This window comes from Ceratotherium simum, chromosome 19, assembly GCF_057802395.1.
Source record: "Ceratotherium simum simum isolate JZ-2026a chromosome 19, ASM5780239v1, whole genome shotgun sequence".
Taxonomy (NCBI): Eukaryota; Metazoa; Chordata; class Mammalia; order Perissodactyla; family Rhinocerotidae; genus Ceratotherium; species Ceratotherium simum.
This window is the reverse complement of record NC_141918.1, coordinates 54,104,924-54,121,936: the sequence shown is the minus strand read 5'-3', so window position 1 is coordinate 54,121,936 and position 17,013 is coordinate 54,104,924. Positions and strand designations below refer to the sequence as shown.

Genomic DNA, 17,013 nt, shown 5'->3' with positions numbered 1-17,013 from the left:
AGTATAAATTCAGCAGCTTCTTTTCCTCCTTTACAGCATTTTTCTGTCTAAGTTAATGGAAGTGTCATGAATCTTGGTTGGGAAGAATCTTAATGATACCTAGTTCAATTTTTTGATTTTATAAAAGCAGGACTTTATTCATTAGGTTTCAAATTCAATGAGGGAAAGAACTCCATATCTAGGACATAGTAGGTGTTCAGTGTACATTAGTCAAATGATTGGATGAATGAAAAGGTTAACTTTTAATTTGGGTAACTTTAGCCCATTAAAATAATTTTGAGTCTTGATTGGGTCACAAAAAGCTTAATATATGTCTTTTCTCTCTGAGTTGGGATTGGGTTGTCAGAATCGTAAATGCCTTTTTTATCATCATGTCTTTAGTGCCACTTACTCCTGTTATGGAATTATTTCCATTGAGAGGAAAAAAAATAGAATGCACAATTCCTTGTTTTAAGGATTTCATAATCTTAATGCAAAAGGTTTCAGAAGTCTTAGAAAGCGATGTACAAATGATCCCAAATTAACCTATCATATTAGAAGTAAATGCATACCTATGTGAATAATTATAAAAATAATCTGTAATAAATGATAAATGATCAAGAAATAAAAATAAATACTAAATACAGGTAAGTAATTCTTGAAAAGCCAACTCTATAGATGTAATGCAAGCCTTTCAGAATCTTATTAAGACTGTGCTTCATGAGGACAGAGACCATTAATGTTCATCATCATATTCCTTTCATAGAATAGTTGTTTAATATTTATTGATTAGAGTCCTTGGGGAAATACATTTTATTTAAAAAAATAAACTTGGAAATAGTGTAAAGGTAAAATCACAACCTATGAGTTAATATTTTCATGTGGCCGTATGTATGGGAAAAGTCATCAGAATGTGAAAGGTCTATAGGTACAGATCGAGATACTCAGAAATGCATAGTATTGCTCAAGGGCCAAGCTATATTTGCATTACTTTCATAGGAATTTTTAAATTTCCAATTTTTACAGGAATTGACCTCTTAAATCTAATTATTAGCTTTCCAGTATCATTTAAATAACTCAAGCAGAAAGATTAAGCCTCTAGATTCATGTAGAAATATTCCCACTTTTGGAAAGATGGTTTAGAAAAAAACCAGACTGGTCATTTTATAATAATAGATAAAGTTACCAAATTATATCAGAAAGCATCTGAACAAACATTTAACCAACTTATTCTTTCTTTCATACCGGTCAGTAATTATAGCCCTGCACCCAGAGTGGTCGCTTTTAGATCTCATCTTAGAGATTTTTCACAATCTTACTACATTGACTTTTATTTCATAATATGCAGAAGTTTTTATTAAGTACCGACTTACCTAGGATGCTTTTCTGATTACTTTGGTCACTTCCCTCTAACACTGTATAGTTTAGTGAACTAATTTGCAGTTTGCTGAAGATTTACATGAAGGGGAATATTATCATGAAAGAGAGAGAAAAGCAGACTTTCCATGTCACTAAATTGTAGATGAAATGGTCAAGTCAGACCCGTGTTTTGTGAAGCCCTTCCTATCCTGAGTAGCCCCTCTTCGGGCTCTCTGGGGTGGTGGGTGAGCTGAGCTTCAGGCCCCTACCCATTCTGTTAACCGTTGATGTTCTGTCAACCATTGGTACTTTGCTTTTACCTTTGCTGTTTTCCATGTTGGAGTTAGTGTCAGCTTTCTGAGAACTGCTGTAGCTAAAAATAGAAAGATTTGAAGCCAAAGATTGTGACTACTCCCAGGTCCGATCAAAACCAAACCTATGTCTAGTCATTCTGATTGAATACTTTTATTGTAATTTGTAGTGTTTTTTTTTTTACTCCTCTAAATGCGGAGTTGTCGTGTTTTGGATTTAGAACTAGTTGTGGTCATTCTAATAAAAGTTTGCAAATTATAGTCTAAGTTTGATTTCACTTAATTTAGCCCGTTGGAATTTTTTAAAAGAAGGAGAACATTTTCCACATACTAAAATTTTTCCCTGTAATTCTAGATGAAGCTAATCTGTCTAAGCAGAGTTAAAAAATCAACAGTGAAATTGCTTAGTGGAGATTTGCAAAAGCAAAATAAAATGGGAATGTTTTTGATGAAGTTACAAATATAGCTAATGTGACTCTTTCCTGAGGTATAGGATGAAGAGTTGATGTCGAGCATATAAAAACGCCCTGAAAAGGAAAAACGAATCTGTTTTTGTTAAAATGGGCAAGAAGAAAGTAGATTTACTCTTCTTACACATTTCCATTATGCTGCAATCTTAAGTGATTTTTATAAACTGATTTATGTGTGTAGTTCTCTGCCAGCTCCATTGAGTTGAGTATAATTGGCTTTATTTTTAGTAACTTGGCGATTTAACCTGTTGTTTGTCCTAATTCTACTTATCTAAAGTCATTGAAGGAAATATAAGGCATACTGTAGTCTGGTTGATGAGATCACATTCTAATATAGCTGTCCATGGGATAGCACTGCTATGGTTTCTATGGAGAAGAGTCAAAGAGCTAATGAAGAGCTAAGATCAGTGTTTCCTTTTGGAGGCATCTTCGGTGTCAAGGAGAGAATAAATTAAGCGAGGTGGCCTTGTTTCCACTTTACGTATCAGAGTCCCTCAGTAGATTGTAAGATTTTGGGAGTAGTAGATAACTTGCTCATTTCTATATCTTCTTTTCTTTTCAACATCAGTGCCTAGTATATGTTGTGGGTTTTAGTGAATCAAGTATTTGTTGAATTGATGAATTAAAATTCCTTTGCCAAAAGTATTAAGAAAATGTAGGTGTTTAGAGATAGCTCCCCTAAAGATAGTGTTTGAGCAAAAAAGATCGTTAAGTCTCTGTCCTATTGTAAGAATGAGTTCGGGATAAAACTATTTTTGTTAACACTAATTTCTATCCAGGAATATGTTTGGTGCCAGTTTTTACAAAAGTATCTCCTTTATGCCGTCTATATTGATAGGATGATATGGCTAAGGCCGTGGCCTTGGACATTGAATTTCAGTTATTTTACAGGATATTTTCTTCTTATCTTAGTTTTTGGTAGAGTGTTTTCTCCTGGGATCTTCCAGGTCTTTATTTGTGTGGTTTGGGTCTAGCTGCTTATCATTTCCACCTTAACAGACTCTAGCCACTTCACAGAGATCCTATTTGACCTGCAAATGTAGGGAATGTGAAGAGACAGCCTCTCTGACCTCTGACATTATAGGATGTCAGTTGAGTTGGTTCAACACTTTTTCCTGTTTCTGCTTTTTGTAGAGGAACTGCTGAAGAAAATGGTCATAGTTTCCACACACCTCAAAAAGGACTTTCTAGTGAAGATAGCAGCATTGCTTCTTCTGATGTTCCTGAGGCCGTTTCTAAATCAGCTCTTCCATCCCACACCAGTCAAGCGTCAGAAGAGCAGAGTTCAGCACCAACACCGGTGAAAAAGTCTAGCAAGCTGAAGCAGCAGATCGACGTCAAGGCGGAACTGGAGAAGCGGCAAGGAGGGAAGCAGCTCCTCAACCTGGTGGTCATTGGTAATGCCCTTTGTTCCTCTGGGTAGTGGGTCAACTCTGCTGTAGCCTGGCAGCGTTCTGGAGGCAGCGTGGAAACTCTGGTTCCGCTCTGAGTCTCTGTGTGGGCATAGTGGACATAAAGCAAGGAGGCTTTGCACTGCAATGCTTTCTAGTCACCCTGGGTGAGGTAACGCCAAGTGGCCACGGAGGTCATTGGACTTGGTTGTGGTACTTTCATTTTGTGAACATTGTGAACATTTTGAAAATGGCATGTCTTGTTGACAATTTTAATTTCCAGAAACCAGGGAAATTTTCCCTTCTCCAAAGAGACGTGCTCTTTTTCCCTCCATTTAAATGTAACTCTCATTTGTTAAAAATTGGTATTTATTACTCTACACAATCACATTCCTATTGCACATGTTCATGCCGTGCCTCAATGTGAACAACATCTGGAAAATGTACCTAGTATTAACCCTGATCAATTTTCCTTAGGTCATGTTGATGCTGGGAAAAGTACTCTGATGGGCCATATGCTTTATCTTCTGGGTAATGTAAACAAAAGGACTATGCATAAGTATGAACAGGAGTCTAAAAAGGCTGGCAAGGCTTCGTTTGCATACGCGTGGGTCTTGGATGAGACTGGCGAAGAGAGGGAAAGGTAGTCACTCTATTTCAGTTTTCGGTTTGAAATGATATAAGTGTGATGTGTGTTGAATATGTGTGAGACGTACCGTGCAATGCTGCAGAGACTATTTTTAGAAAACAGCTGTCAATTATTAGGGGGATACTCGTATTGTAGTTTTCATTATAATCTGCATACGTCTTTTACTCTTCCAAATTCTATGAGAATAGTTTTAAAGAATGTTTATCAAAAAAATTGAAAAACAGAAAAAAGTAAAAACCCTCAGCTGATTATTCTACAGGAGAAGTTTCAGCTGTTACTTCCCTAAGTATATGTCAGATTGTCATAATTTTGAATTAAAATTGTGAGTAAGACTCTTAATTTTATATCAGGTTATAAAGGAAAGGTAACTTTTTGTAGTAAACTGTCTTCTGTCTGGAATCAAAATGACCAGTAAATCCAAATTACCGTTCTTATACTTTCTGTGCTGTTTTTATGAGACAGAGTCAACAAGCAAGTAATTAAACCTGTCTCCTACCAAAGAGATTTAATCAGTTACTGACTCCCTCCGTATGTGTTACTGTGTTCAGTGCTCAGGTGGGGAGATGCTGCGCGAGAATGCAGCTACTCGTGCGCCTCTGGCCAAAGAAGAGTCTGTCTGTGGAAGGCTTTTTAGAGTGGTGATGTGTACCAGTTAGAACTGTCAGGGATGGGGGCCAGTGGTGCCTGCGTCAGGAGAGAAAGAGGGCTCCTTAATAATTCAGCGAAACGGTGGTAAATCAACTTTGTCAAGATAATGACTTTAAAGTCTGAAGTCCTCTGAAAGTCCAAAGTCAACAAAGAGACTCTGTTTTCCCAGATAGTCTTCATTCTGAATATGATTAGAGAATCCGTTTGGATTTTCATACTTTTGTTTAACATGTATGTTTATTTTCTTGGAGTCTCAGATAGTCTATGTTATACTACATAAGGTAAATCTCAATAAAGGGGGTCACAATATTCCTTAGCTCTTCTGATAAATAGGAATTTATATCATAGTGGTTTTTTTCCTTGTAGGTGTCATTTTTATCCTATGTAGTAGAACAAGCTTGTTTTCCAACCTAGTAAGAAAAATTAGTTGGATAGTAGCCAATTTTTGGAAAACTTAATATTGGAAAACAGTGGAATTTGGTATGATACCAATATTAGAAGACTAAATAATTTTCATCTGTCAGCTTACCAAGCAGATTATTAAAGTATATGGCTTTTTAGTTTTCTTCGTGTCATCTATTAAGTAGGTAAAGAGATGGAGAACAGTATAATTTAAGTTAGAACGACTTGTTTGAATTTACTTAATATGTGAGTTGAGCTGGCAAGTGAGCTAATAATCTATCTCATTCCTAGAATAATCAGTAATTTTAGTGTTTTTTTAATACTGTGTCTGCTGGTTAGCTGTCATATTTTTGCTACTGCTAGTTCTCTATTGCTTAGCATGATGCAATTTTTACAATATTCTTTCATTCTGTAGATAGCAGAAACTTCTAGATACATAATGGGAGTTTTAACTCACCGCACTTTGTATTCCTTAATAGCATTTCAAAACTATAACATGTTGCTCATCCCACCATGTAAATATTTGTTCTGCTTGTATGTTGAACAGAAATTAGTAAAATAAGTGGTGTTTCCATATCCTTAGGGTTACACATCCAGACCAGAGCTGAGTCAAAGGAGTATATTCTTGTCAGAGCAGTGGAGGGAGGGGCTTAGAATAAGTCTCGGTTTGTCTCTCTTCTGAAGGCAATTACTGGGGTCTTAATGAAGAGAATGAAGCATCATTTTTGCAAACTCAAACGGCCCATGGTTTCAGGTTGAACTAGAAGGACTTGACGGAGGTGACCCACAGCTGCCTCACTGCTGGGGTGAACACGTGATTCCTCGTTGTAGTTGTCGAGACACTCAGTGAAAGGGAGTGCTCGTTCGTTACTCCGGACTCTCTTGGGCAAATGAGAGTGAATAATTACTAGTGTGTCACCCACCTGATTTCCCCTCAAAGTTCCTGTGGTCTAGAATGACTTGTACCTTTGTGGAGCCTCCCTGGGCTTTCTTATAATCTGAATCTACGTTTTTGTGGCCAAGAAGAGGCACTACGTTGGTCTCCAAGTAGGATGAAATGGGATGCAAAACAAACTAGTGTTCATCTCCATTTTTAAAATTGGGCATCTCCTTTGGTATTGTTTATTTTCTCGATGTGTAACAACATACTAAGAAGGTGAGAAAAATACCTCCTGATAGTGGTCATTCTTCATTTTATCTTTTCTCTTATGTGGTATTTACTATTTCCCCTCTAGAGATATCCCCGTATATCTTTCTTTATTCATAATCTGCATTGCTTCCTAACAAAAAAGGGAAAAGGAAGTGAGAAATATCTATAATTTTGATTAAGCTTCTGCGGCATCCACAACCTTGTTTTAAAGCCATACGGGTGTAATTCTATTACAGCAGAAATTCTAGCCCCAAGTGATAGCTTAATTATTCAGAATAATAGACTATATGATAAAATGCCCATTATTACTTAAGAATTTAGACTGTCATTTAGCTTATATTATGAAATAATTTAATCCATAACACTGATTATTTATATAGTGTATTCTAACCATTTTATGTTTTGTTTAAGGGGAGTAACAATGGATGTCGGTATGACAAAGTTTGAGACCACAACCAAAGTTATTACATTAATGGATGCTCCAGGCCATAAGGATTTTATTCCAAATATGATTACAGGAGCCGCCCAGGTACCAGATATTTCTTTAACTATAGTGTACTGATTGTATATAAAATTTTCTGATGCTAAGTTTATAATTCTAGGATTACAACTTTTAAAATATTTTAAAATTTTAAAAACTTTGAAAAAATAGAGAAATATTATTTTTTCATGATATCTTTATGAATACTTTATAAAAATCTTTTCTAATTTGTTACAATGAAGCAAATGTATAAAAGCTATGAATTTATTTATTGTAAAAATAATGGTAAAGTGCTTGATGAGGTATAGCCCTTATATTTCATTTATTAATAAGTTGGAGTGAATATTTCAACATCTGCCTTTCTATTATATTTATATTCAAGTCTTATGCCTTTTTTTTTTTTGGTGAGGAAGATTGGCCCCAAGCTAACATCTGTTGCCAATCTTTCTCTTTTTCCTTGAGGAAGATTGTTCCTAAGCTAACATCTGTGGCCATCTTCTATTTTGTGTGTGGGACACTGCCACAGCATGGCTTGATGAGCAGTGTGTAGGTCCGTACCCAGGATCCAAACCGGCGAACCCCAGGGCACTGATGTGGAGCCTGTGAACTTAACCACTACGCCACTGGGCCGGCCCCTCCTATACCTTTTTTAAGAGCTAATTTATGCAGAAATAATGAAGCTTGGGAGTTTTCCCCCTGTGGTTTATTTACTTTTATAGAATTAAAAACAATTGCAGTTCGTAAACTTACATGATTCTTAATAAGGATACTGAAAAAAATCAAAGATTATAACTTCAAATAATTAAAACAATGAAAATAGCACTGTACATATTGGACATTCATTTCTTTTATAATAGGTGATTATGGGAAAACATGGAGAGTTCAAAACTATGCCTGTGTCACTTGGCAAAAGTGTGACTTCAGCAATTGACCATTTCTGAGTTCTTCCATGCATTAAAAGGGAATGTTAATATGAGCATTTGTCCACCTCACAAGGATGTTATATGAATAAATTAGAATATATTTGAAGATTAGTGAGGAAGTATTTGATTTTATTTTAGAAAGTTGATATATAATTTCAGAATATTAATTTAAGATTCATGGACTGAATGTCATCATGAAGACTGAAAAATAATAATCATCACTGTTGATTGGGTTCCTAATATGGGCCAGACACTGTACGAGGTATTTTATGGGCATTTTGTTTAATCTAATCCTTATCACAACTCTGTGAAGTACAGATTATCCCCAGTTTAAATTAGTGTACTTCTCACTGCATTTACCAAAGGATGTATTCTTCTTTCTTTCCTTATGTGTATGTGTCTCTTGTTTATGTGTCTCTGTGTATGTGTGTGTGTGTGTGTGTGTATGTATGTACGTATGTGTATGTATGTGTGTAAATATGTATATATATATTTTTTCATTCAGCAAATACTTATTGAATGCCTGCTATGTGCCAAGCACTGTGGTAGGCAGTGTGGGGATATGGTGGACTACAAAGCAAGTTTCGATAGTTTCATGGGAGAGGCAAACACCAGAACAAGCAGTTATACAATAAAATGTTTTTGAATCCTAGAACCTTAGAGTTCAGAGTAATCGTAAAGATCGTTTATTCCAAACTTCTTATGGAATTAGGGTAGGAAAGGATTGTAGAGATTATCTAATGGAATTCTATTATATGACAAATGAAGAAATAGACTCAAAGATATTAAGTCACTTACCCAGTGTGCAGAGTACTGTGGTAGGCTGTTGTGGAGACACAGGAGCGTACAGGACATGCTGCCTCTCCTCAGTTGGGGTAAGACAGGCTGACACAGACGCACTACAAGAATACTCACAGGACGCATGATGAGGAGAGATTGCTTTACACTGCTGAAAAGCCTTCCTTGAGAATGTGTAGGCATTTGAGCTCCTGAAGACAAGCTGTTCATATAAAGAACGGAGAAATTGCCTGGTAACTTTGGAGATGGTAATTGGAAAGAGGATTAGGAAGAATACTTATGGCCTTAGGTATCGTAGTACCAATTCAGTGAATTTCAGATTTTAGCCTAAGAAACTAAATACAATTGGACAGTTATTAGCAAAACTTGATAAAGAAAAATTATTGATCCTAGGATTTGGAAGGTCAAGGCCGAGTGCAGTGTTTCTGTGCAGTGAGTAAACCGATACCTGGAGAGATCAGACCGTTTGCGTGAGGGGTGAGCCTGTTAGTGACTGTGCATGAGAGAGAGCCGGTTTTCAGATGATTGCTCCAGTTCGTGCTCTTAACTCAGGAGTCTTTGATCAAAAGAACTGGATCTTGTTGAAGACATTAGAGTTCAGTGTCGTTAAGTCATGAAGGGTTGGAAATGAATGCTGCACTTCACAGTAGAGGTAAAGCAGAAGGAGTATTTGGGTAGGAATAAAAGGAAAAAGAAATAGAAATAATCATGTAAATTGCCCCACCAAAGTATGTGGATTATACTTTTAATTTAAATTATAAAATTCTGTTCTATTCAGAGGAGAGTATCTGATAAATTACTTTATAACCATTTCATTTCCCATTATTGTGAGGATTATGTGATAATGTATGTGAAATTCTTTACAAACTAGCTGGCACAAACATAAAGTGATAAGAAAAGCTCTGGTGGGCTCTGTTCTAACCAAAAGGCCAGGGCAGTTATTGTGGATGGAGGACCGTTGAGAGAAAGTGATTATTGTGTAACAGTCTGAGATGGCTGAAGAGGGGAATGCCAAACTTAGTCATTGTATCCTGGATTATAGAAAAGCAGATTTCTATGAAAACAGGTATGCATACGAGGCAAAAATGGTAAAAGGGAAAAATGAGTGTTCCTTTAAAAAATATCCTGACAAGGCATTGACAGAAATAACTGATGAAAATGAAACTGGAGGGACACCTTTTGGTTGCACAAACTGTTCATTGCAAACTTTCGAAGGTTGCATCTCCATGATGCAAATGGAGTCACATGAAGAAGCACCAACAGAGAAGCCTTGTGGGCACCTGTAAACTAGTGTCAGGAAGGCCAGCGAGGACGGTGAGCTCCAGCTTGGGTTAGCTTGCTTGCTTCTTTGTCTGTGTGTAAACTGAGGATGAGAGGAGAGATGTTTTTCATGTGATTCTCCAAATGGTCCACAAAGGTTGGGAAACTGTTATTCATGTTCTTTTTCAGTGGCTGTAGAGGGAGGGCGAATATGCTAGTTGTGATAATTCATTTATTCAGTTTTTCATCATTATAAACAATACTCTGACAAAGGTCTCTGTAGACCCAGAACTGTTTCTCTGTGGTCAGTTCCTAGAGGTGAAGTTGATGAGAAGCAAAATATACCTAATTTTAAGGTTCTTGATACTTATTGTGAAAGTGCCCTACAGAGGGGCTGTGCTCCTGCAGTCCACAGGTGGGGTGTGACAACGCCTGTCTTGCTACACCCTTGCCACCTAGATAATTTTGTCTTTTAAATCTTTCCCAATGTGATTTATAAAAATGGGAGAAGGGAGGAATTTGTTGATGTATTTTTATTGTCCTGTTTTTTTTTTTGGTTTCTAATGAATTTGAATTTTTTCGTGCTTATTGGCCATTTATGTTTCTTCTTTAGCAAATTGTTTGCTGTATCCTTTAACTCATTTTTTATGGAGCTGTCTTTTTTTCCTTTTTTTGGTAAAGACTTTATATTAAGATTATAACTTTTACCTTATATGTTACAAATATTTGTCCTGTTTACTTGTATTTTAATTTTATGTTTTTCCTCCTTTGCCTACATATTTTAATTGCTTTGTAATCAAATATGGACATTTTTTGTTGTTCTATATATCATTATTTTTGGCTATGTGTTAGTACTTTTGCTTATTTCAAAATTTTAGTCCATTGTGTAATTCTTTTGTTTGATTTACTTTGGCGTTTGGAGTCTACCTTTAAAATCTGACCAACACAATTATTGTATGATGTGTCCTTTGAATTAAAATGCCGTGACAGTATTTTTAGTCCGGATTATTTTTTCTTCCTTAGGCGGATGTAGCTGTTCTGGTTGTAGATGCCAGCAGGGGAGAGTTTGAAGCTGGCTTTGAGACGGGAGGACAAACACGAGAGCATGGCCTCTTGGTTCGGTCTCTCGGTGTCACACAGCTAGCAGTGGCAGTCAACAAAATGGATCAGGTATTTAAAGGCTTTGTGAGCATTCATTTTAGATGCTGATTAAGATGCTATTCTGCCATATTGATGATCTCAGATGTGACTAGTGTACATTTTATTAGTCCATTTGCCGTATTTTGAAAAATAAATTCATGATCTTGATATTTAAATAAATGAGATAATTTTTAAGCTAGAAAATGTCTTCTCGTTTTCAAAATTAATTTAAAAATCTTAAAATTCTTTTTAGTTATAAAATATACATTTAATATAAAGAAAATCTGAAATAACCTATATTTTCAACTCCCCTTTCCCCCAAAAAACTTTTAACGTTTCATTTTGTACGTAAAAATATTTTTTTTCACAACATTGGATTATAATCTGTTTTATTATTTGCTTTTTCAAAAAATTGACATTATTCCTGTGCATATTTCCCAGTAATTAATAGTTTTTGTGTAAAGAGGTTTTTATGGGTTTATTGTAGTCTGTTTTAAACATATACTCTAATTTATTCAGGCAGTCTCCTACTTTGGAACATTTCCAGTTGTTTCATGTTTGTGTGTGTATGTGTGTATTTGAAAATGGTTTATTCTGTGGAAATTTCTGGGCCTAAGGGCATAGACATTTTTAAGACTTGCTGTATATGATCAAAATGCGTTTGAGAAAAGTTGTAGTTATTCACTCTTGGCACATACGGTGTATTCATTTTCCCAGACTCTGATCAACACTGCTGGTATTGAAGAATTGTTTTCTAATTTGATATATAAAACATGATATTTTTCTTTTTTATTAACTTATTCTTCTGTGAATGTTAATAATATTTAAATATATTAACCATTTGTATTTTTTCTTTTGGAATTATATAATTTGCTCAGTTTTGAAGCTTTTTTTCCTTAACAATTTGTAAGCATAATTTATTTATTAAAGATATTAATCCTTTATCTTGTCTTTTAGTTATTTTCCTCAATTTGTTATTTTACTTCTCATTTTGTTTATGGTGTGTTTTTGACTTATATTCAAATTTATAAATATTTTCTTTTGACTTCTTTATGCTAAGGTATTTTGTTACCTTGAGATCAGATACATAGTCACCTACATTTTTCTACATAGTTAGTTCTTTTATAGTATCATTATTACATATACTTTTTATTTTTTCCTAGTATTTTACTATGAAAATTTTCAAATATAAAGAAAAGTTGGAAGAATTTTACAGTAAACACCTGTATTATACCCACTATTTAAGATTCTACTACTTGCTCGATCACATTTTTGTCCATCTGCTCCTGTATATCCATCCATTAATCCATCTTATTTTGACGTGAATTTCTAAGTTACAGACATTAGTACATTTACCCCTAAATACTGCGGTGTACATGTCGTTGTCTGGAGTTCGTGTTGCATATACGTTTTTACATTATGTAGCTTGGGGGAGCATGTCAGTAATCTTATTTTATATCAGCAGTTGGTCCAAGCACAATTTAATAAATTATTCACTTTTTCTCCCCAAATTTGAAATCACTTTAGCTTATACAAAAAATTCTGTCTGTATTGGAGTTTGTTTCTAGGCTTTCTGTTGTAGGAAATGTTACTTTTAGATCATATTTAGTAAGATCTGACGTTCTGAATTTTAATTTTAACAGATTTTATATTTAATAGATTTTATATTTATATTTTATAGCCTTGATTATTTACATTTTATTGCATAAATTTAAATTTTATATATAGCACGGTCTGAAGCATAGTTTTAAAAATAAATTGGATCTTTATCAGGTTAATTGGCAACAAGAAAGATTTCAGGAGATTACTGGAAAACTTGGGCACTTTCTTAAGCAAGCAGGTTTTAAGGTAAGATTACTTTCCTTAAGTCTCATCTACTCATATAAGAGAAAAAATTATATTCTTGTCTTGTTAAGTATGTTTAATTCTTTTTTGTTTTTATTTTCCCTGGTATCATGTATATCTTATCTTACGTTCTTTGGATTGCTTCCCCTTAGAAAATTGTGTACATTTTATAAAGCTTGGTTTTAGTGTAAGTAAAAGACTTTTTCCCCACCTATTAGATTAGGTGTATAGGTTTAGAGAGGTCACAGAGGACTGTGGAAACTAGTAGAGAGGAATTTCTCCAGCAAAAATGTGAAATGTGCCTGTGTTACCAGGTAAAAATGCTTGAGTGTTTTGGAACAAATTTGTGAGTTTCCCACAAAATCAAAAAAGTTAAAAACTATTGGGTCAGGGGGCCAGCCTGGTGGCCTAACGGTTAAGTTGGCGCACTCTGCTTCAGTGGCCTGGGGTTCAAAGGTTCGGATCCCGGGCGCAGACTAATGCATCACTCATCAAGCTGTGCTGTGGCGGTGTCCCACATGCAAAATAGAGGAAGAAGAGCACAGATGTTAGCTCAACCAATCTTCCTCGGCAAAAAGAGGAGGACTGGCAGTGGATGTTAGCTCAGAGCCAGTCTTCTTCACAAAGAAAAAAAAAAACTATTGGATCAGGTAACTTCAGGGCTATAGTTCTATGATTTCTGTTACTTTTTAAAAAGTACATTGTTGTTGCTTTTGCGAACTTGGTGCAGTTTAGTTATGGTGAACCTTTTAACTTCTTTTAAACAGTGTTGTGTTAAGTTTCATATATTCAATCTTTTTTAATAGGAAAGTGATGTAGCTTTTATTCCTACAAGTGGTCTCAGTGGTGAAAATCTCGTCACAAGATCTCAATCAAGCGAACTCACCAAATGGTATAAAGGGCTCTGTTTATTAGAACAAATTGGTAAGTATACTTCCATACTAATTTTAATGCATTATAAACGTGGTATTAACTAGTATTTAGAGTTCTTTATGGGAGACAGTAATGTGTATTAAAAAGTATAAGATTTGCAGTCAGAGGAGGTCAGTTACCAGTTTTGAAACCACGTGCAGTATTTAGACTGTCTGCTACTCAGTTTTCCTTATTTAATTAATGAGGCTCGTGCCTACTCTCCCTACCTTACAGACTTGTTGACATTAAATGAGGTAACGTGTGAGAACACTACATAAACTACAAAGTGTTAGTTGAATAACAGTCAATTTGCTATTGTTTATACAAAAGATTATTTTCTAAGAGAAGTAAGACTATAATAGGCTCTTTGGACATGATTCAAAAATTACGTTTTAAATTAAACCTTGCTTTTTGCCATTTTTTCCCAGATTCCTTCAAGCCTCCTCAGAGATCTATTGACAAACCTTTTAGGTTGTGTGTGTCTGATGTTTTTAAAGGTAAGTGCTTCCTCCACAGTGCTTCTTCACTGTGGCCCCTGCCTCTCCATCTCTCCTGATCTCCTGCCTTGCACAAAATTATTCTGTCTTCACATTCTCCCTTCTTTGTGTCAATGTAAGGATCATTGCCAAATTAATTTTAAAGTGCAGAGTTCTAGTCAATTAACTCCCTTGCCCAGAAAAATCTTCAGTTTACTTACCATTTCCCTGTCTCATACTCATCTTCCAAGCATAAAAAACTTGTCCTCTATCTTCTAGCGTCATAGTTTTTTTCTTCCTTTAGTTCCATATCCTTCAACCAAACGGGATTGTTCGCTGTTTCTTAACCTCCTAGAATGCTTATTGCCACCATGTCTACCATGTATCACTCTTCTCTCTCTTTACTTGCCCATTTCCTCCCCATCTGTAGCAGTCTGGGTCCGATCAGGAGATAGATACCACACACAGGTAAAACGGGAAGGTTAATATCAAGTCTTATTAACTATGATAAAAGATCCTATATAGAAAACTATGAAATGGAAATGGAATAAAAGATCTCAGTAAATAAAGATATGAATATTTATTCATTGGAATAATCAATATGGTAAGGATGTCAGTTGTCCCCCAAATCTCCATTGTCATGGAGCAGGAGTAAAGAGTAGACTTGGAACTGAGCAGCAATAAGTTTATAATTGGCGAGCTCACCTGCACACGTACCCCAAGGGGTCCTCTGTGTTCTCTGTACCCTCTGTCATTACATTTTTCAAACAGTGTATGGTTTCTGTGCTGTCTATTCATTTCACTTAGATTGTGAACCTTTGGGGGTGGGTACTGTCTCTTCTCTCTCTGCATCTGCTTAGTGCATAGCACATAATACACCTCTCTTAATTAATAAATAATGAGCGAGTGAACGTGCTTCAAAAGAATCATCCAGTGCAATTGAAAGTCATCATTATCATTTTTAGCTTTGAGATTCTAGTAGTAGAGGAAATATGGTAATAGTTTCCAAAATGCCTGTTATCTATTTGAAATACAGAGATGCTAAATTTTCTGTTGATTAACGATATTTGCTGACTCCACTTTCTCACCTCCTCTTCTCTCTCCAGGCTGCTTCTTGGCGTCTGCCTACACTGCTGCCCTCAGTATGTTCCCACTGAGGTTACCAGAGGACCTCTTGGTTGCCAAAGGCAGTGCACATTTTTCAATTCTGTCTTACTTCCATCTTACTTGAATTTGGCGTTACTTCTGAGGCTGGTAGCCACATCCACCTTGAAACTCTTCTCCAGTAGTCTGTTTCTCTGACCTCTTTGATCTCTGGGGGCTCCTCTCTCTGTCTCTTAACTGGTGTTCTTTTGCTTCAGTCCTCTTCTTACTCTACATGCTCCTTTTGGGTGGACATCCGTGAGTTCATCTGCCTGGGGTGTCCTGATGCTTCCCAAATCTGTATCTCGCTCTCCTGATACAGGTGCTGATAGCTCTGGACATCTCCACAGGGAATGCGCTCCTGGAGTACCCATCTTGGAATTTGATGGGATTGGTGCCCCCTGTAATGCATCTTCTCTGCTGTATGTCTTGTAGACACTTCAAATCCACCAAGGCTAAAATGGGTCTTGTTCCTTAATTTCCTGGCTCATAGTTAATGCATCATCCTTTCAGATTTGTCCCATTCACCCCAAATGTGTCATACCTTATTCTGAAATCCTTGAGTTTATTCCCTTTCTACAGTCAGTGTGTGCATTTCAGTCTACCTCGTCTCCTCTCTGACACTGAAATACCATCCTGTCACTTCTCTATCCACAGTTCTTTACTGGCTTCCCGTGAACTTAACTAAGCCCTAAACGTGACTTATGAGGCCCCTTTGTTGTCCCTTGTCTGTCTCTGTTGCCTCATGTCTTGCCTTTCCCTCGCTGTGCCATGTGGTCTCCCATATAAATGTCACAAGGGTCTCAGCACATCCCACATCCGATTATGACTCTGTGCCTGTGCACATGCAGTTTCCTGCATCAGCAGTGTCTTCCTCCTCCTCCCTGCCTGTACATGCAAGCTCCTGGTAACTGTTCCTTCTCCTTCAGAGTGCCCAGCTCGAGTGTAATCGTTCCCCCATCTTGAGTTCTGTGCACCCTTTTCTGTTTCCATTCTACATTGTAAACAGGATCTGTCTCAGGACAGTGTAATTGTTTTTTTCTTTCTCTTATTAGTGTAAACTCCTTACTGGTAGGGGCTTATATTTTCATCTCTTTATCTCCAGAGTTTAGCACAGTGCCTCGTACTTAGTAAGCTCAGTAAATATTTGAAAAAGGAATGAACTCCCACTTTTTGTAACATGAATATTTGTATTTGTAAGAAAATCAAGAAGAGAATGTGGTGTGCCATTTTTAGTAGATATGTTAAAAATTCTGAAATGGTAACTGCTTAATGTTTTTTAAACTATTAGTTTTGGGGAACTAAATATAACTAACAGTATTAATTATCAGATAACATTGCTATATGAGTCATTACAAGATTTTGGCATGTTTTGCAGATCAAGGATCTGGATTTTGTGTAACTGGTAAAATTGAAGCTGGTTATATCCAGACTGGTGACCGACTACTAGCAATGCCTCCTAATGAAACTTGTACTGCAAAAGGTATTCCTCTGCAAGATTCTCTTGCTAAACAACCCTTAAGTTGAGACAGCAAATTTTTAAGAGTAGTTTAGTTATTAACTCTAGAGTAAATAACCTCTTACTGAAATTGTAACTGACTGTCAAAATGATACTAACTGTTGAAGATAAAAATGTGAAAACATTAAACGATTTTTTTCTGTTGTGACTGTGTGTA

General features: G+C 36.1%; 1 protein-coding gene across 2 annotated transcripts in view; it reads left to right on the top strand.

Annotated features, from left to right (window-relative positions):
* Positions 1-17,013, top strand: part of HBS1L (HBS1 like translational GTPase) — an 82,720-nt gene that overhangs the window by 48,146 nt on the left and 17,561 nt on the right. For both annotated transcript variants that reach the window (XM_004422347.3, XM_087444134.1), the window contains 8 exons: positions 3,254-3,516; positions 3,988-4,153; positions 6,771-6,888; positions 10,845-10,991; positions 12,735-12,809; positions 13,613-13,730; positions 14,147-14,215; positions 16,716-16,820. In XM_004422347.3, coding sequence (XP_004422404.1) covers positions 3,254-3,516; positions 3,988-4,153; positions 6,771-6,888; positions 10,845-10,991; positions 12,735-12,809; positions 13,613-13,730; positions 14,147-14,215; positions 16,716-16,820 — 1,061 coding nt within the window. The remainder of the gene's footprint in view (positions 1-3,253; positions 3,517-3,987; positions 4,154-6,770; positions 6,889-10,844; positions 10,992-12,734; positions 12,810-13,612; positions 13,731-14,146; positions 14,216-16,715; positions 16,821-17,013) is intronic.